At 33.4% G+C, this 21549-nt stretch overlaps 2 protein-coding genes across 3 annotated transcripts in view; one reads left to right on the forward strand and one right to left on the reverse strand.

Annotated features, from left to right (window-relative positions):
• The window catches only part of LOC143229518 (tyrosine kinase receptor Cad96Ca-like), a 49935-nt gene extending 32854 nt beyond the window's left edge, over positions 1 to 17081 (forward strand). Inside the window, exons 4-12 of the mRNA XM_076461974.1 lie at positions 1086 to 1136; positions 1488 to 1973; positions 2286 to 2420; positions 3203 to 3359; positions 4825 to 4935; positions 5925 to 6106; positions 8054 to 8176; positions 10202 to 10313; positions 12534 to 17081. Of these exons, the coding sequence (XP_076318089.1) occupies positions 1086 to 1136; positions 1488 to 1973; positions 2286 to 2420; positions 3203 to 3359; positions 4825 to 4935; positions 5925 to 6106; positions 8054 to 8176; positions 10202 to 10313; positions 12534 to 12805 (1629 nt within the window). The 3' untranslated portion in view covers positions 12806 to 17081. The remainder of the gene's footprint in view (positions 1 to 1085; positions 1137 to 1487; positions 1974 to 2285; positions 2421 to 3202; positions 3360 to 4824; positions 4936 to 5924; positions 6107 to 8053; positions 8177 to 10201; positions 10314 to 12533) is intronic.
• CDase (neutral ceramidase) overlaps positions 15313 to 21549 on the reverse strand; it is a 55077-nt gene continuing 48840 nt past the window's right edge. For both annotated transcript variants that reach the window (XM_076461973.1, XM_076461972.1), the window contains 4 exons: positions 20122 to 20361; positions 19758 to 19811; positions 18871 to 18959; positions 15313 to 18286 (listed from right to left, as the gene is read on the reverse strand). In XM_076461973.1, the coding sequence (XP_076318088.1) occupies positions 18103 to 18286; positions 18871 to 18959; positions 19758 to 19811; positions 20122 to 20361 (567 nt within the window). In that variant the 3' untranslated portion in view covers positions 15313 to 18102. The remainder of the gene's footprint in view (positions 18287 to 18870; positions 18960 to 19757; positions 19812 to 20121; positions 20362 to 21549) is intronic.

Below are 21549 nucleotides of genomic sequence, written 5' to 3' on the forward strand. Positions count from 1 at the left end.
GAACACTAGATTTCTGAAAGAAAACTAACTTCAAAGGGCATTGATAACATCGTTTACAATAAAGTTATGTGTTTTTTCAGTACTACAAATTATTAATTATACTTATAAAAGTGAATACTCCGTTATAACCTCAGTAAAACTGGTTGGAACCTCTGTTTTAGTTTTTGAGTTATCATCCAATAAAACAAAAGAAAGAAAAAAAAAGAAAATCAAACTTTTTGGTATGATATTTACAAAATTTCCAAGAGTTTGTGACTGAGTTATTACATATATTTGGTTATAAAAGAAAACACTATATAGTATTGTAAAGTTCTAATGACCTACCTCGAGGAGGTTTCAAAACACCATTTCGATGAACGATTCGAACTATTCTTATACAGGCAATATCTGCCTGATACATTCTATACCTGTGTTTGCTGTTCCAAATGGACAATATTTAACATTCAGGACACTATTTCAGTGTAGTGATTAGTCCGTCTGGAAATGTATTTTGGTAAAGATCAAAGCATAACTTGCATGTGTTTATACAAAAATATTTCATTAACAATGAAAGTCTGGTACCTGATTGATTCTATCGTTTCTATTTAGGGTCAAAGGTTATAATCTCTTTAACTCTTACTATCTAAAAGAAATAAGCTCAATTGTTACAATTCGTGAAACGTGAGTTCTTGGTTCCAATTCCATTGGGTTTGTTTTGAATTTCGCGCAAAGCTACACGAGAACTATTTATGCTGACGTTTTTGGAAGGACCTTTTACCTTTCAGCATGAAAGAAAGAAGATAACCATTCAAATAATTAGTGGATTCCTGCTATCCCAAATATACCGCCAAAGTAACTGAAGAAAAATCTCGAATAAGAATGCTGCATAATTTGCACAGATTACCTGGACTATTAAATCTTATTTATCCTGGGGCTGTAATCAGTGATTATAATCCAGTTGCTTATATTTCACTCAGTGTTTGAAATCTAGCAGTAGTAAAGACTCTTTTGATATTATTTTTTCTTGCTGATTTGTGGTAAGAATTGCAATGTATTTAGTTTCACAGCTGTTAAACTCTTTTTTTTTTTAATATATATATATATAGGCTGGAAATGACTACTATCTCTTCATCACAGCTAATGATGGTCATCAAATGGTAGGTGCATTTATGTTAATAGAATTAATTAATAATTTAGTAGCGAAAAATATAAAGTACAATATTTCATTTTAAAAAATGTCAGCTTTTCAAAACTGACTAAAGAGAAACATCAATCTTGCTGAAAATGTAAAAATCTAGCATATTATTATTCACTTCACTCTTATTTTAATTTCACAAAGTAATTATTTCGATAAATAGCATAAACTATATTCTTTTAATTCTTACAATAAGTAACGACGCTGTTAAAAAAACATTAATCGTGTGCTTTGAACTTCTTTTGAAGTTAACTAAGCCTACTTTACGATGTATTCAATATTCATGAGAAATGTGAGCCGTCTTTTTTTATAGGCCAAGATTGAAGTTTACGTTCGAGTCTTGAAGCCCAATAATGGTCCTCAAGATTGGTTTTCGATTGATGAATCTTCTATTCCCGGTCTTTCCAGCAGTGGCCCTGGGCGCCGGCCTTTTCTGCCTTATCGCCCGAATCCTCCCTCCTATCCCTTCCTACCTAACCCCCCCACCGCTGCCCCTTCTCCAGTCAAACCTCTCCAAAATATATCCTCCGTCCCTTCAAAATCTTCAAACGTCTCTTCCTACACCCCCTCAACTACCTCCACTTCCAGCTCTTCCCCCACAGAAGGGTCCAGGACGACAGTACGTCCTAGCAATCCGGAAGAGGACGTATTAGAAGACAATAACAACGATTATAAGAAAAACTTCGACGTGACAACAACCGTGTTGCTCATTGTTGCTATATTGGGAGTTGCTCCGATTGTAGCATTTTTATTATGGTTTTTTTATAAGAAACGTTACAGCAAGAACGAAGTAAAACAGGTGAGATATCCTCAGATCTATTTTTGTAACTGAACTATCCCTAAATAATAGTTATACCGATTTTATTCACGTTCCAGAGCGATGATTATTTCAGCTTCAAAGTTTCATTGACAAATTAATTTAAGTTGGTTTGTCAATAAAGTAAATATGTTTTGACTTTCTTTTAAATAACAAATAACAAACAGAAAAAAAAAAATGTTTGTTTGTAGGCGACGATGACATATGCTTAAATGTTACATTCTGTAGCATATTTAAAGAAGATAAGTCTAATTCAATACCATAACTAATGTGAGCGTGGTTACTTCTTCATAGCACAAGGAAGTTCAAGACCGCAACATCAGTGACTTGACAAACAATATTGGTCTTAGCGAGCACTCTAGCGCTCTTTATCACCAGCGGTCAAGGCGAGGTTCGTCTAATCGCTATGAATCCGGGGATCTTACGGGAGTAAGTTTTTAACCAAACTTTACAATATGCGTTTTCTGCAAGTTCTTATAAAAACTATTATTAACAAGAAAAATTTTAAAATATATTCGTATTTCACCGTTTTTCTAGGAACTGTTGTGCCTTTTTAATATTTTATGGCGTTTAAACATTTGAAGTTTCTTGATATTATCTTAAAAATAACAATTAATTAGATGGCGACTGACACATTTTTATAGTTTCTAAAGATTGATTATAGCCTCTGTTCCCTTTCATAATGAAAATGAAAATTGGGGCTAATAACTAACCCTAAATGTTATAATATAATTCCCTTGAATAACGCCAAGTATGGCGATGTGTGTGGAAATTCAAGGCCTACGAGTTTTTTGAGATACTGGATCACGGCAGATAGTGTTTTGAAACAGTTGAAATGTTGCTACTCTAGAACAAGTTTATCGTTAATGATGTTTTGAATAATAAGTTTTTTTTCTTCTTCAGGAATTTAACTTTTTGGAAATATTCAAAAAATGACCTTAAAAGTTGAATCATTTTTTATGCAATACTACAACAAAATGTCGTTCGTTAACTTTTTCGAAGTTATTGCTTGTAATCACGTAAGACACAGTTGAAAATTTAGACGAATTATAACAAATTTTAAAAGTATTGTACCGGAAACAATTATTTTTGCATGTGTAATACAAAACTTTCGTTCCCACGGGACACCTCAGGAAGTAAAAAGATGTATTCTGATATATATATATATATATATATATATTATAGCTGCATATTTGGAAAATATTCATTAGATTACTCCAGAAGACAAAAAGTGGGAATTTTCGCGCCACCATTTGCGATTCCTCGGAATTCTTGGAGAAGGTTGTTTTGGGCAGGTCTGGAAATGTGAAGCACTGAACATCAACAACAGTGATGGTGCCTGTATTGTTGCGGTCAAAACACTAAAAGGCAAGTCGTTGTTAGAATATAACACAGCTCATTGAAATATATTCTTCCTAAGTACATTTTTGTTTATTTTCACTTTTTTAATCATCATTCTTCGAAAGGAAAAAATATTATGAAACAGCTTGACCTAAAATAGTCAGGTTTTACAATTACTTATATACAAAACAAACTTTATTAAACTCCTGACCACGTCCAGGTATATGTCATTTTTGGTTTGGTTTTGAATTTCACGCAAAGCTACACAAGGTCTATCTGTGCTAGCCTTCCCTAATTTAGCAGTGTAAAACTAGAGGGAAGGCAGCTAGTCATCATCACCCCCCGCCAACTCTTGGGCTACTCTTTTACCAACGAATAGTAGGATTGACTGTCACATTATAACGCCTCCACGTCTGAAAGGGCGAAGATGTTTGGTGCGACGAGGATTCGAACCCGCGACTCTCAGATTACGAGTCGAACACCTTAACCCACCTGACCATATGTGTCATCTTTCAACGAATGATGACGTTCTATCCACTTGGTTTCTACACTGGTTGATGTTTGATCAATGTAAGTAAGATAGCTATCACAAGCACACTGTGTATGTCAAACAACATTTCATACCTTCCTGGTTCTACAGTTGTAGTTCGACCATCTGCTTTTACCTTTCATCGGTTCTTCAAAGTATCCTATTTGTTGGCTTATTTCTTCTAAAGATTTACCGCCGAGAATACCTTAATAACTAGTAATGAGTGTTCTAAACACAATCCGACTAATTTGTATGTAGGCAAGATGAAAAGGTAGTTTTAACAACGTTGGCTGACAAAAATCATGAAGTATTAGCCTGGAGACATATTTTTTTTTACGTATGGAAACTTCTTAGTATGCGCCCTAAGTACTTATTTCTGAATGAGCCATTATTGCTATTAATTACTGTCTTTCGCATGCTGTTTGTTTGTCCTCTCTTAATCTTAATAGGAAACACGCCAGCAATTGGAAAAACACTAAACATTTACGATTAAATAAATGTAAGAAATGATAATCAGCATTGAGAGAAATACTGCATAGTGGCATAAATTATATCTAACTAAATTCATTGAACTTATAATTCGTTATTTCTTTTGTTTTTTTTCTTGAAGTTCTAGTACCGTATCTTATTGGCTAGGTGGGTTAAAAAGTTTGACTCGTAATTCGAGGATCACGGGTTCGAATCCCCGTCACACCAAGCATGCTCGCCCTTTCAGTCATGAGGACGTTATAATGTGATAGTCAATCCCATTATTCCTTGGAAAAAGTAGCTCAAGAGTTGGCGGTGGGTGGTGATGACTAGCTGCCTTCTCTCTAGTCTTACACTGCTAAATTAGGGACGACTAGCGCAGATAGCTTTGAGCGAAATTCAAAAAACAAACAAACCGTATCTTAGAATTCCTCCTTAGTACACAGGACAATTTATTTCAAAGTGTTTATTTTGTTGTTGTTGTTTTTAATTTAGAAAATGCTTCTGAGAAGGAGAAGAAAGATTTGTTGAGTGAACTAAAAGTGATGAAACTGTTGGATCCACATCCTAATGTTGTCACTTTGTGGGGATGTTGCACTGAAAAAGGTTAGTTCTAAATACTACATGGTCATAGATTTATTTTTATTATTTTATTCATCGCCTGCTTTTACGAATCAAAACACGAGAGTGATTACAAGCAGTTTTTAGTGATGATTGTGTGAAAACACCTTCGCTAAAGAGGTAAAAACTAGCTAATAATTATGTAGTTGGAATGTTACAAAGCTCAGGGTGCTTGTACAGTCGTTTTTACTGGACCTGTAAAATTGATGCGATTGGAATTATTATCAGCCGTACCATAATATTATAATACGGACACATTATTTCTAAATGACATGAAAGTGTCCTACACCTATAAGCTGATTATTTGATATAAACTGGCATTAATAGCGTTTCAAACAAACATTTATGCTATAGTCTAGCTGTTGTAGCAGTTTTATAGTATTAAGCGAAAGGCCTCTGTGGTAGTGATTTACATCTAATAGCGTTTTATGCATTGGAATTTCTTATTTAGCTAACAAAGAAGGATGCAAGCAAAATTATTATCACCATTAGAATTATATTAAAGGTAATTTATAGTTACTAATGCTGTGTAATTCACTGAGAGTGTTTGGAATTGAGTCACCTGGACGTTCTGCAGTTATAGAAAAAACGAGTTTCTTTTCTAACTTTTAAATTATTTCTTAACCTTTTGTGTTTTTCTTTTTATCTTCTTGTTTTCAGTTATAACGTTTCTTCAGGTTAAAAATTATACGCACGTGCTTATGTGTATAAATAGCGTTTCGCCCTTGTTAATGTTAACTTCCAGTCACAGCAAGCTATTACTTTAGAGCAAAACTAACAATCAACCTGGTAATTAGTAGTGATAAACTTAAATCTCTGCGGTTGTAATTTCAGTTTTTTTCGCTTACACTGTGTGACATTCTTTTGGTTCAAGATAACATACCACCTTTTGAGAAAAAAAAAAATGTACCGATTTTTAAGTATAAATTGTAAGTTGTTCCACTTCTGAAATTAGTTTATTGTTGAATAACTAGATCCGCTGTTCGTTATCATGGAGTATATAACAGGAGGGAAACTACAGTCCTACCTTCGAGAAAGTAGGGCAGAGCGTTTCTATGGAAACCTTCATGGCACTTCGCGACACCTCTCTTCACGTGACCTGACATCTTTCGCCTACCAAGTTGCTAAAGGAATGGAATACTTGTCGTCTAAAGGGGTGATAATTGTTTTAGGTTATATTTTTCAGACAGAAATGTTTTTCAATTAATTAATAAACCTTCAGTTTAGTTTCATGTAACAACAACTAAATTTTCATTTATTTCCTAAATTGCCGAACATTAAACATGATCAATTATTGTATTTAAACTCTTAACATCAGTACAACAGTTCTTTCTTAAATCGCTTAATAAACACTACGAGAGTATAATATTCTATACTCCATTTATACTAACTCAATAAAACATCAATTAGAATATCCTAAGTTACGAGAATTTTTAATTCAAGAAACTACCGCAGTGTCTGATACGGAAATTCCTAGAAAACTTTAAGCCTAACACTTTCATCCAATCCAACAAACTAAATTACTTTGAAAATAATGATGAACCTTCACAAACATTAAACCCCAGTTTACAATAGTAGTTCAATATAAGAAATTTAAGTCACTTTAAAAATGATAACGTGTCGCTACAAGCATGAAACACACAATTATAATAGTAAATAATGGAACTGTTAATTTTCTAGCATAACGAACTTAAACACAGTGGGCTAGCTGTGTTTTACTCACCTCGAGTATCGAAACCCCTTTTACAGGGTTGTGAATCCGAAAAATACCACTGTAACTGGCAGAAAAAATAAAGAACAGGACACAAATATGGTTACTTTGAAACATAATGAATTTTTCAACAAGGAAACGGCAGCTTTAATAACCACGTTTATATCTTTATTTTGTGTTAACGCAAAATGATTCACTTCACAATAGTAACATTTCTTATACATTTCTCCAGAAAAACAAAAAGAAAACAATAGGACTTGGCATGCCTTGGTTGTTAGGGCACTTAACCCAGAATCTGCGGATAACGGGATCGAAACCTGTCATAAAATATGCTCACTCTTTTAGTCATAGGACTGATAATATTGTGGTCAATCCCAATATTCGTTGGTAAAGATTAGCCCAAAAAATTACGGTAGGAAATGTTGACTACCTGCTTTACTTCTAGACGCGGAAGTGCATAGCATGCAACCCGCGTGCCAAATTTGGTCCGCAACCTCATTTTACACGGCCTGTGATGCAAAATTATAGTAAGCAAAGTTGAGTTTTGTTTTCATTTAATATAATGGAAATATTTTTGTCTGTTTTTAAGGTTATGAGTTTTTGGATCACAATTTAATAAAAAGTTTGTTAAATAGTCTTTAGAATTAGTTTAAAATTAAAAAGGCTTGAAAACATTTCGGAGGAAAAAATATTACGACCAATCAACCACATTCAAAGTTATAATCCGAATTGAGTTGTGCACTATAGAATCTAAGGTGTCATTTGAAAAGAGACAGTTAGCACTAACTGCTCTTGTAGTTTTGCGTGAAAATTCAACAAACAAGACAAATTAATTATATCCAAATTTATATTACAAAAATCAAATAACTGGTGTAGTCACTTTTAGTTCTTAAGCTATAATATTACTTCACATATAAACGTTGACAGATATTAAAGAGAACAGTGCACAACTGTGTTTTCTCTGTCATAAGAGATCCCGCTAGTACAGCGGTATGTCTACGGATTTACAACGCTAAAATCAGGGGCTCGATTCCCCTCAGTGGGCTACGCAGATAGCCCGATGTGGCTTTGCTATGAGAAAACATAAACAGTGTCTTAAGATATTATTTGATATGGTTTATCTGATGCGTATTAGACAACTATACGTGAAACACTACATATATCCACTCTCTTAAACGAAAACTGAAAATGGACCTTCTAAGAATACTCTGCTAAAAATTCTAATAGTTTAAGTTATGTTTCATTTTAAAGTTAAATTTAAATTTGATTATCTATTTTCGTTTGCCTAAATGTTTAGAAAAGTAAATACTTTTTTGTTCTTTAAAATATAATATTTTCCCTCAATAAAACTGCTATATTTTACCATATCAATATTTTCCTTTTTATTCTCAGATAATTCACAGGGACCTGGCAGCCAGGAACATTCTGGTTGGAGAGCACAAAATCTGTAAAATTGCGGACTTCGGATTTGCAAGGGATGTAATAATCAACCGGGTGTATGAAAGAAAATCTGAGGTATGTTGCCTGCAGTAAATTTTTTTTTTTTTTTTGGAATTTCGCGCAAAGTTACACGAGGGCTATCTGCGCTAGCAATTCCTAATTTAGCAGTGTAAGACTAGAGAGAAGGCACCTAGTCATCACCGCTCACCACCAACTCTTGGGCTACTCTTTTACCACGCCCTCACAACTGAAAGGGCGAGCATCTTTGGTGCAATGGGGATTCGAACCCGCGACCCTCAGATTATGAGGGGAGTATCTTAACCACCTAGCCATGCCGGGTCCTGTTACAGACCAATAGTTTTTCTTTTGTCTTTCTTCCTCTTCCTTTTTACCCAACAATAACACACACACACACACACACACGTGTATATATATATATATATATATTATTCCTTTATTTCTAGCCTGACCGTCTGTAAACATAGAGAATACATATATATACACACCATTCAATTTATAATCATTCCAAATCCAAAGGGTCAAACGTTGAATGTTACAAAATATATATTTTGGGCCGCCATTATTCTATGTTTCGACCAATCTAAATGAGGCTTTGCACAATAAAACTGTGTGAGAGCCCCGACATCAGATATAGATAGATTTGAGAATTGTACCTTTTTTGTGATTTTTAAAGGGGTTAAATAACATAAACATTTATATATATATATATATATATACAAGTTATTTCTGGCTTGGTATGGTCAGGTGTTTAAGATACTCGACTCATAATCTGAGGGTGGTGGGTTCGAATCCCGATGGCACTAAACATGCTCGCCCTTTCAGCCGTGGGGACGTTATAATGATACGGTCAATCCCACTATCCTTTGACAAAAGGGGCAGCCCAAGAGTTGGCTGTGGGTGGTGATGACTAGCTGTCTTCCCTCTAGTCTTACACTGCTAAATTAGGGATGCCTAGTGCAGATAGCTCTGGTGTAGCTTTGCGCGAAATTCAAAAACAAAACAAGTAAACATTTATATTTCGATCAAAGTAGATGAGAATTTGCCCAATGATACCCTACAACAACCCTCACAGACTTAAACAAACATATTTGAGATTTGTTTTTATAAGTGCCAATGTTTAAAATACTTCACAGAATTAGGGTTTGTCGTGTGTTGTATTTCGACCAGTATATCGACTGCTTTATATTAATATATCTTATAACAACCCTAACAGCCTAAAGCAATACATAGTTGAGGTTTGGAATTTTATATTTATTTTATAAGGGTCAAGAGTAAAATTAAATTGCGATGTATGTAATAAAAACTAGGAACCAAGAAATATTGTAAAAGTTATGAGGAATTTTAGTAAAAGCAATTTAATTCGCACCGCATATGCATAGAAGTTTGTCTTCGTGAATAATTCTATCGATTCAGAAACTGAAAGTTCCATGTATCATAAAATCACAATTTATTATGTTCCAAAAGTTTCAAGCTGCCACTGTGTATTAAGTGTCTTCTTGTAGTTTACTCCTCACCTTGAATAGCATTCGCTCTTGAAATCCACTGTATTCTGAAGATCTGATCGTATAAGGTCGGTTCAGCATGGCTAAATAGTTAGGGCGCTCGACTGATAATCCAAGGGGCGCGGGTTTGAATCCCTCTCACACCAAACATGCTCGCTCTTTTAGCCGTGGAGGCGTTATAATGTAACTATCAATCCCATTATTCGTTGCTAAAAGAGTAGCCTAAGAGTTGGGGGTGGGTAGTGATGATTAATTGCTTTTCCTTTAGTTGTACGCTGCTAAATTAGGTACGGTTAGCGCAGATAGCCCTCGTGTAGCTTTGTCAGAAATTTAAAAAGAAAAACGAATTAGGTTGTTGGTGGGAGGAATAAACATTGCATTATATTTGATACTGGTCACGTGTGACTTGAAGATTTCCAACACTCCTTCTGGCGGTTTGAAGCTGTAATCTCAAGGACAATTTTTAAGCTTTGGATATTTTATGTTGATTTTAGTAAGTGTTTCTTATCGCTGGTGGGCTTCTTGATTTTCTGAATTAATGTATTACCATAACAACAACCCTTTCTTTGACTCTTAGGGACGACTACCAATACGCTGGATGGCGCCCGAGTCTTTGTTTGATAACATATTCACCACCAAAACTGATGTTTGGTCTTTCGGAATTCTGATGTGGGAGATTGTCACATTAGGTAAGTTCATTATTCAAGTGCTGGATTAATTGGTAATAAAGCCTTTAAGTCATCGAAGTAATATTTAAGCAGCTAAACTAATAACCTGTTACTGTTTTGGACCATACCACATAGGCGTTAGATTGATGCACAAAACGTAAAGTCCCTGACGTTGGCACAAGTATAATCATTTATTGAATATAGTCCGTGACTGAGGATTTGGGTTTAATGAATTAAGGGTTTTGCGTATGTTTTTCTTTATGGTCCAAACAGTTAAGTGCATGAAAGTAAAACTGTTCATATGTACTAGTGAGTTATTCATAAAGAAGAATACGAGTTGATAAAGAATGTAAAAGAAAAGGATTATCCAACAAACATTTTAGAACTCTTCCCGAGAGAGATGGCGAAAGAGAAAAAAACCAACAACAGATAACTTTGGTTGCTTAGGCCGGAATAAATAAATTTTGAAAAAGAGAGAAAAAAGTTTTTGATTAAATAATATTACCTCATCCCTCATCGCTAGAATAGTTGATTGACAAAGAAATGATAAAAATATAGGTTACTTTTGAATTAACAATTTTAAAATATTTCTATTAAAAGATTTCTTTTGTCGAGAAATAGCGTATTTTCTGTTTTCATATATGACGTGCTACCTGCTATACTACTGTGTTGTAGTTTCAAAAATATGTTTCACCGGGAAACACCTGTCCTTATGAATTCCATTGGCTGTCATTTTCCCCAATGAATCTTTCACATGAGGACATTTTAGGGTAGGTTTAGCTATTATCTACTTATATTTTCTGCCGAGTCATGAAAGTTAACCAAATGTTGAGGTGATTTGTGGTAACTTTCCTTCATTACAATAAGTAGCATTAGAAGAAAATATCTGATGTAAGTAAAGATGTATCTAAGAACGGCTGGTATGGGTATAGACACTTTTATCGATAAGCAGAGAACGTTTCAACCTTCCTTGGTCATCATTCAGGTCACCAATCTTCAGGTAGGTTTCTCGTCATCAAGAATGATGTAAGTAAAGATGTAATAAAGAGAAATGTAGCTGATATGCAGAAACATCTAAATGTGCGTTGATAAAGTGATAAGCATACGGTTTTGAACGAAATTCGCATACGTATTTTTTACTTACTCAAGTCTAGAAAGCACATAGAAATTGTATTTAATATAATTTTAACTTCTTTTAGGAAATTACATGCGAGTTATGTGTTGTTTATGCGAGATACTTTGGAAATAAAAAAAGAACAAAAACAAAGTTGAAATTAAACCCGGTCGTCACGTAATGACAAATATATTGCGCCATTGTGTAGCATGCTTGTTCCATTAAAATGTATGACAGAAAAAGAACAGATAAGATGATTCTGAATAGAAAGCCAGTTTGCATTACAGACTCCTGATACAAGTATTTCTAACGATGAGATTCATACAAAAACGTTGCGTTTTCTCCATACTATCCTTATTCATTAGCTCTTAATTCGTATACCTCAGTTAGGGCCAATTAGATGGGCAGCAGAAGGGTCATTTGGCTGGGGCCTCAAGTTCAAAGGAGGCCGCAGATTTATAAAACTTTTTTTTTTACATTTGCTAAGCTTAGCGACGTTTTTTTTTTATGTACCTCCCAATCACCCAAACTATAACACACTCAGATTAGAGCTACAAATTATATACAGATATTGAATATTCAAATTATATTACGTTTTACTTGTATTTTGGGCTAATAATTGTCTTATTTTGATTTCATGTCATCATATTGTAATTTTATTACAGCCAAGAGCTCAAAAAATAGAAGTAGCCCGGGTCTCTCTGAACCTCTGAGAGGGCCTGGCGTAAGTTCTCTTATGGGGAGGCAGACACAGTGCTTGTGTGTGACAACAGGCAAGATAGTAATGATAAACTTGTACTCGTAGATCTTACAATTGGTTTGCAATACGCCTAAATAAAGTGTATACAACAGCTTATTTGTCCATGCATGAATATTAGAAGGCTTCAAATCTTTATCTCTCTTTCTGACGCCACATTAATTTCAATCTATTTTTATTGTTTATCAAGTCCAGTCCGAATGTTTCAGTGAGTACAGCTAACTTCGTTTTGCAGTGGAACTGATAAGTTATCCTGGTAGGAACCAATCTATGATTATTACAACTGGCGTTATGAGTAATTACTAACTACTGAGGTTTAATGCAGCATCTAAAGTATTAACAGTGTATTCACTGACTCTTTGATTTCCAGGTTCAACTCCTTACCCAGGGATGGCAGCAGCTGAGGTAATGGGACGGGTCAGGGATGGATACAGACTAGAAAAGCCGGACCACTGCAAGCGGAAAATGTACAATATCATGTATTACTGCTGGGACAAAGATTCCAAAGAACGACCTTCTTTTTCAGAACTTGTCCGACTTTTAGACAAACTTCTTATCAGTGAACACGAATACATTGAGCTCGACAGATTTCCGGATCATTCTTATTATAACATTACTAACTTATCTGGAGAAAAACTGTAGTTGCAATGGTCACTTCTATGAACACGTGTTTATCATCCCTTTAGAAATATGTGTATATACCATTCCCTAATGGATGATAGTCTAAAATAGTCATGGAATAACAAAGTAATTTGAGAATTTCCATGGAAGATTGTGGTCAGTATTTGGACAACTACGGCCAAAATAAAAATCAAAATAAACTCTCCTTATGTACAATGAACTTCATATAATTAAAACTGTTGGCGGTAGGCGGCTATAATTTTGCAAATGTTACAATTCAAACTGTTGCATTTGAACATAAACAGGCACGAGAGCTTTGAAAAGTACCTATAAAGCGAGAACAATAACGAAGACATGAAATAATTTTGCTCAATTTGTAGCTGACCGACAGAATGTGACGAATTTCGATTTATATTTTACGTATACGAAATATAGTTTTAAATCTATATATTGTTGCTGGAAATATTTGGAAGGCTTCGAATCGTTATTTTTTGTATAATATATGAATATAATCGACCCTATCTTTTGGTGAAAGAGATTAAAGGTTTCAAATCAGTGTCGTTTTTCGAAAGGATGCGAAGGATTTTTATAATTATTATATTGTAAGTAAAACGTAATTTAGAAATTCTAGTTGGTGTTTTATATAGTGCATTGCAAGTATTTTTGGCCCGGCATGGCCAAGTGTGTTAAGGCGTTCGATTCGTAGTCCGAGGGTCGTGGGTTCGAATCCCGGTCGCACCCAACATGCTCGCCCTTTCAGTCGTGGAAGCGTCATAATGTGACGGTCATCCCACTATTCGTTGGTAAAAAAGTAGCTCAAGAGTTGGCGGTGGGTGGTGATGACTAGCTGCCTTCCCTCTAGTCTTACACTGCTAAATTAGGGACGGCTAGCGCAGATAGCCCTCGAGTAGCTATACGCAAAATTCAAAACAAACAAACAAGTATTGTTAGATGCATCCTTGCAAAAACATAAAAAAGGGAGAGGTTAATGAAGTATATTTCTATTATTTATAAAGAATCCCAAAAATAAATACATTTAACATCTTAATAGCAACAACCAAATCGCATTACAGATGGAACATTAAGTATTTTAAAGATAATTAAATTAGATGTTTCTTTAGTAGTTTAATGTGACAAAAACAAAGGCGCAACTTAACCAACATTATAATGAAGATAAAATGCAACCTTAAATATAAGTTATATCCTACAAAGCGTTTTTCATACAAGGTTTCAATCTCAATGAAGTTAATCTATATTCTGAACCATTTTTTCATTGACTGGCATTTCACCAGATAGCTCTATAAAAACATATAATCAACCAAAGGCAAACTTATTTGACCGTTTGGAATTGCAAAAAAGTAGTCCTAGAAAGAATTACAACACACCTGTTTAGGAGTGCTGAGATCCGTGACGAACCAAGCCATGTTTTGAAATAGAAATTTTATTCTGAAGAAAGGAAACCAAGAAGGGCGGGGCCTCAGAACGACGTGGCTCATGTACCATACTATAGATTGGAAAACAAATCTGTTGAAATATTACACTGACTTCAGGGAAATACTATAGTAGACCTACTAAACTGTATGCAGTAAAAGCTAAGGAATACTAGACTATTATTCAAAGGCATGCCCACCGTTGCACTGAATAGCTCAGTCTTTCTCCCCCATTTGAGATACAGTCTTTAAGGATTTTACAGTGTTATACACTGCGACACATACTAACATAACATGTGTCAGTTTTTGTCCTTCTCTAACCAAGAAAATGCTTGAAACACTACTGATCTTATATTTTTAGCTAGATAGAAACTACATGTATACACACGCTTAAAATTCTGTGATGTTGAATTTAAAATAGCGCAACTTCGATTTCTCTCTGCCATCTACTGGAATACTTCAGAAATAAAAATTATTAATTAAACTTTAATTCCGATATTTTAATAAGACGTTTGTTTGTTTAGGATTAAGCACAAAGCTACACAATGGGCTATCTATGCTCTGCCAGCAACGGGTATCGAAACCCGGATTCTAGCGTTGCAAGTCCACAGACATACCGCTGTGCCACTGGGGGACTAATAAGATATAAAAAATGCTTGAATATCATTAGAATGTGAACATGGAATAGATGAAGTCCATTTCTTCTTTAAAACTATAAACACCGTAAATTTAACGTAATACGTACGTGACAGAATTTATTAATGGGTGAGGCTCTGTATATAGATTGGGTTTACAATACGTTTAAAATGCATATAATTGTTACATCGTTAATTGACATTTCAAAATAACGTATAATTTGTAATCACAAACAATTTATACATATAGTTGATACAATTGTTTCAAATAATCACTTAAAACCGTAAAATCTGCGAACTCCATGAAGTCGTGACAACAGGTAGATATTCTCCAAGGAAAGTTAGTCGAACAGAACATAACGACCATTTTTTGATCGGTTGTTTACAGAAGTATGATACATGTTACTCTTAACTGTTTACGTGTTTACATGTTTTGTACAAAAAATAAAAAACAAAATGTATATTTTTATTTGAATAAACGACTTTATTGAAAAAATTTGATCTGGGCTTAAACTGTTTTAACTTATAATCACTTGTAAATCAAATATTTTGATTCACGATTTTCGATGAGTGACTAAAAAAATCAACATACGTCACTATTCCCAAGAGTACAAGAACTATAGCTACAAAATTTAGAAAGTTTTAGTTTGAACACAAAATATACAAAAAAGGTTTGTTGATATAAATATTGACTAATTTTGGAATATACGTAGAATGAAACGTCATATCATACGATGACCTGTTTCTTTACACTACTATACAATTATTTATCTTTCTGGTTTGATTGGTTGGTTTAGCGTTCTATGGCGCAAAACTAGTCTATCTGCGCCAAACACTCAGTAAATAGTGGTTTGACCTTTGTTGGTTCTAAAAGATAGCACTGTTTGTGGACAAAAAATACAAACAAAAATTGTTAGTTACTCTTCATGACAAAAGTAGTAACGTTTGTAATAAGGTATTGCAAACACTGATAACCACCATCACAAAATATTCATTGCTCATGCAATGTAAGCATATAAACGTAATGATGTTCTACACAAATCTGCAGATATGTGCAATGTTGCAAACACTGTGGTGTCAAAACAGTCTTGTACCAGTCATACCATATCAGTGTCAAAACAACCAAGCATCATACTACAGTGTTAAAATAAGCTTGGAATACACTGCACTGTCAAACCAGTTTGTATCTCGTTGTAGTGTCAAAATAGTCTTGTACTAACTACAATGTTAAAGCACTGTCTACCATCACAAAAGCCTATTGTCACACTATAGTATGGATAGTCTTATATCATAATGTCATGTTAATACATTCGTATATCATCTTTTGATGAAATTACAATATCAGTTAAGATTTTTCAAATTATGTAAAAATAGTAATGGTAAATTCTTGAAGTACAAATATTTAAACATGTCAGCAAAAACAGAAAAAGTGACTTATTATCCCATTGACTGCAAATGATTTAAACGAATGCTAACATTTTTTGTGAGCTGTATACTGCATACTGAGAACATCCATTCAATTGTCAGAGATAGGTTGTAACCTATATGTCAAATCAGCAGTCAATGGGTCAAACTTCAAACTTTGACATCCTCGTACAATTAACTACATTGTCTCTACATAATTATAATGTAAACCAAATAAATTACATTTATTGTATGTATTGTATAGATTACAATGAATTTGAATGTGCATAAGCAGAGAGTCTGCATAACCTTTGGATACTATACATGATAAACAATATAATTAGATAATGTACATAATGTAACAGTCTGTAAAACAATTTTGTGAAGTTAACAGATAATCTAGGAAATTTTATTATGCAAAAAAAAAGTGTACATTTTCCAAACATTGAAATAATGTACATAATGACAATTAAATATGCACATTTATATATACATTAACAGTGTTAAACTAACTTACTGGAAATTTATATGCATGGTATTAAATGCTCTAGAAATAAGACTAACTCATATTCAAAAGTGCTTCTTGCCTCAGTCATGACCTCCATTTTATTTAACTCAAAAATAATATTCCTGACAATAAGGATTTGATGATTGTTTGTTCATCTTCTCAACAAAGAAAAATGTCAGTATTCAGATAGTTCAAATCACTTAGATTACCAAAGTAATAATACTAATAGCTGTGCTTAAAATAGTCTATAAGTTATTGAAAATGTTTGTTTTTTTAAATGTCAGTACATTTCACTGTTACAAGTAAACAGTCAAACACTTATTATTTTAAGTACACAAAACTTAAGACTAATAGAAAGAACAGTACTTCAATAATAAAAAAAAACATTTCTTGAATAACTTTGCAGAACAAAAAGTTATTCTACCAAATAATGCTGCCTTGATATATGCTTATAATACCCAAAACAGTTTTGGTTTTCCTTTAAGACTAAGAAGTAACCAAAAGTTATTAACTAACATATACATTCTACTGTAATTACTTGTCAAATACAAATTTTAAGGCATATATAATAACTTGAGAATCAGGGCCTTCATCCAGCAGGAGTTTAAGGATGGAAAAAGCTATTTTCATCAAGGATGTAATACAAACCTTACATAAAAAAACTTTTCAGCCTATATAGCTTTGTCCTATAATGTCTCATGAACAAAGAGTTAAAGACAAAATTCTTATTATACTGTGCTAATTCTCAAGCTTTCCAAAGCCAGCACTGTCCATTAACAACCTGTATAAAAACAGAAATGTGGAAGCATTTATCTTCTTTTACTGAGAGATGTCTGCCTGTTTAGGATAAGTTTTATTAATGAATAAAGTTGCAGCTTGGCCCTATAAAATTTCAGATATTTGAAAGAAGAATCACTAATTTTTGATAAATGTAGTGAAAAAAAAATATGAATTTTGACATTTTGAATCAAATTGGAAATGGGAATTTGTCTTTTTTTAACAAATAGAAACAGCTAAAAGATTTAGCTTGTTTTAAGACATCAATGCATCATGTGAAGTAAGAATGTTTAACATGATTAACTATTTTCTAACAGAACCATACTAATGTTAAGAAGTACAAAGTATAAACCATGTGATACAAACAAGATTTATACTAAATGCATTCTAACACAATTATGTAATTTTTATATACATAGGTTATAGGTTTCACAAACATAAACAAAAATTTTACTTTATTTTCAATTAATAATATATATATAGTCATTGCTAGCAAACATATGATAGTTATGGGTATAACTAAGAGTTATCTTCTTGGGAAAGTTACATATGTTTTTGGTGAACTTAACTGGCTACAACATCAAATTCACTTGATGTCCCTACATAAGGGCGAATCACCTGGAGAAGGTTTTTTCTGTGCCCATAGTGTCTGATACGATATGTTCCAGGTGAAGCATCACTTGGAATATTCCATGATATAATAACCCTACTTTCTCCAAATATGCTACTGGTTCTATACCAATGAAATCTATACAAAGGAAACAAAAGCAAGTTATGAATGCCATTTTTCTACATCACTATAAAATGTAGAACTGGTAGTACACAGAAAACTCAGCTTAGTGTTAATTTTTTTTTTTTAACTAACTTATAACATAACACAACTAACAATTTAACATACAACAGTGACACAACTAATTACATTAAAATTGTTACAAATTTAACTTAAGTAGTTTCAATCAAATTATTCAGAAAGTAATGTTACATAACTAGTTACTCTTGGTACAAACCTAACTGCTTGGAATTTCATTTATAAGTAACAACTCAGAATGTTACTGCTACACACCCAGCTAATTTTAGTGTTACATACCTGGCTGCTTTTATCCTTAATTAAATGTTAATTTCTTCTCATATTTTGAATCTCAAATCATATTACTTAATTCTTTCAGCTCACAATTAATTTGTTGTCTACATAAACACTAAGTGTGTTACTATCTACACCATAAAGATTATTATTGTTAATTAGTTGTCACATTTACTTCTGCTCATGTTTTAACTTCTAATGTAATGGAGAAACTTTCTAGGTATTTCATAACAAAATTACTATTCTCTTACCTAGTTTCCCAGTTTGCATCCGTTGCAACTACCTCCCAGGTGTGGGAAATGTTACTCCAACGTTCAACAGTAAGGAAAGTTCCTTCAAGCTAAATAATTAAATAAATATGTCTTTACAATGAGTAAGCAATAAATACTTAAACACTGAATAATGATATTCAGTAAATTACAGTTGAAACTTAAAATATTATGTGGAAATACACGTACCCAAACACTCACGATTCAAGTTTATGTTTTAAAGCATTTGTGTTCTCCACAATAAATTCATTCTATAAAGTAAAAACCAGTATCTGTTGGTTAAAACATTCCGAAATAAATCTGAATAATTATTAATAAGTTTCATTTTCAGGTGATCTTGATATTAAAACGTTTTTTTGTTCCTGACACCTCATACTAAAACACACTTGATTTACCTTATAAGGATATGGGAAGTTAGAGAGAGGATCACCTCATGTATTTAGTTTTATCTCAGCATCAAGATCCATACTTTTTGTGCTTAAGAAATAATATGTTTATTACTAACTATAGAGAAAAGCAAAAATTATTGACAGGAATATCATTTTTGTGGTTATCCAACTGACATGAACTTAACTTTCAAAACAAGTTATGAACATAACAAGTTAATATAAGCAATGCAATATGGTTTCTTAACCAATTCCTATTGACAAGCATTAATACATTTTTTAGTGTGTATGGATTACAGGGAACACCCTTATTCATTATTAACAATGGAGAAAATACAATTCAAAGTTTTATTGAATTATCAAAAACTAGTTCACATTAATGTGATAATATTCCAATATGTATAACTACTTTAATGTGTTTATACAAGCTTTTAATACTTACTAACAGACAATTTACCTTATAATCATTAATATTTCACTGACCTGTAGGTTATTACGAGGGTGTCCACTAACAAAGGTCACTCGTACTTCGCTACCCTATAATATTTCAAAGGCTGTTTTTTTGAGTTTTTTTATAAGAAAGACCTTATCTATCTATTTTATGTTTATAGAAAAAAACATTTTGACAAAACTATCCAGATGTTTGAACATTTAATATCTTATCCTATCAGTAACATTATATTGGTTTCTGTTATATTTAAATCATTTTCATGAACTATACTATAAGATTAGTTTCACTCAAAAGCACATAGTTACCTTACTTTCAGTGATATTATATTTATTCTTAATCATAGAGTAATGATATTTTCAATAGCATGTAAATCATTACTATACTAAGATGACTCACCACTGCATATACAGGTTTTACATCCTCAACAACTTCTCCAAAATATCGACCAAATGGAGCACCATCATAAATAACTCCTGGTTTAAGGGTAATTTGCCTAGAAAGAAGGTTTGGTGGAAGTGGACCTTCAGACACCTCTAGATTTAAAGCTAAGTGATTGGTAAGCATCTGAAACTGCTGAATGTAAGCTTGTAATGTGTGAGGTCCATAAATAGTTGAAGCTCCCTCGTAGCGTTGAACCTGTTAAGAAAATTATTTTCATTGAAAACATAATTCTATAAACTGGTAATTGTAACCACTTTTGAAAAGACCCTGAAATTTGGTAAAATGTTGTCTCCTATATCGCATTGAACACAGATTTTTTTCATGGGCAATTCTCATATAGTCTGTACCACACTATGTACATGTTTCCATAGGTACATCTAGTACATTTTATACTATCAGATCTGATGAGAAGACACCCTGGACAATTTCCAGTGGGGAAAAGACAAGGTGGAATAAGCTAACTGAATCAAATGACAGACCCAACTGCTGAGGATAGAAGGGAACAGATCACAAACAAAGAAAGACTGCCAAGGGATAGAGAGTCAGGTGGATACAGTGGAAGGAAACCATGTAGGCAGTGTAGCAACAAATGGTACAGAATGGGCATAGAAGCCTGTCTGGATCAGGATAGTGGTAGAGGTGAGAAATAGAAGAAAAGGAAATATGCAAAAAGGAGATGTTACCCTCCCAAGTTCCTAAGGTTTGGAAGGAAGAAAAAATTTGAATAAAGGACAGGAAAAGGTGTGATGGTAAAGTGTATGTGAAATGCCAAAGACAAACAAATTAGTCCTTTCATATCCACAGGCTAAAAGGAGAAGAAAATATGTTCTAAGAAAAAGATGAAACATGGAGAAAAAAGAATAGGTTGAAATGGAGGTAACATGAGGGAATGAAAAACCACATTAATATCCTAGTCTGGAAGGGTAGGTCATCTGGAGAAACAATGAATCTGGAAAGAGTGTATAAACATAGTGAGGACAGAGGAACAAAACACTCAACATCAGGAAAAACAAAAAAAGAAGGTAATGCAATCTGAGAGCCTGAGGGCAAAAAAACAGAAAATCCCCAGTTCAAAAACCATGTGAGAAACTCAGACATATGACACACAGTAGGCCAGTCAGTGGAGAATCTCTCAGTAGCAGACCAATTGTGGAATACCTTCCATTTCCACTAATACACTTCCATTGAAAAAAAGGATGTACAAAATTTGTGGTGGGTGGAGATGATTAGCTGCCTTTCTCATTGTATTTCATGGTTATATTAGGGATGGCTAGTGCAGATAGCTCTTGTACAGTTCTGTGTGAAATTAAAATCAATGAAAGAAACCTGATCTCCTCACCAAGGACCAACTAAAAGACATAAAAATGAATAATATCAATGGTG

This window comes from Tachypleus tridentatus, chromosome 10 (assembly GCF_004210375.1).
Source record: "Tachypleus tridentatus isolate NWPU-2018 chromosome 10, ASM421037v1, whole genome shotgun sequence".
Taxonomy (NCBI): Eukaryota; Metazoa; Arthropoda; class Merostomata; order Xiphosura; family Limulidae; genus Tachypleus; species Tachypleus tridentatus.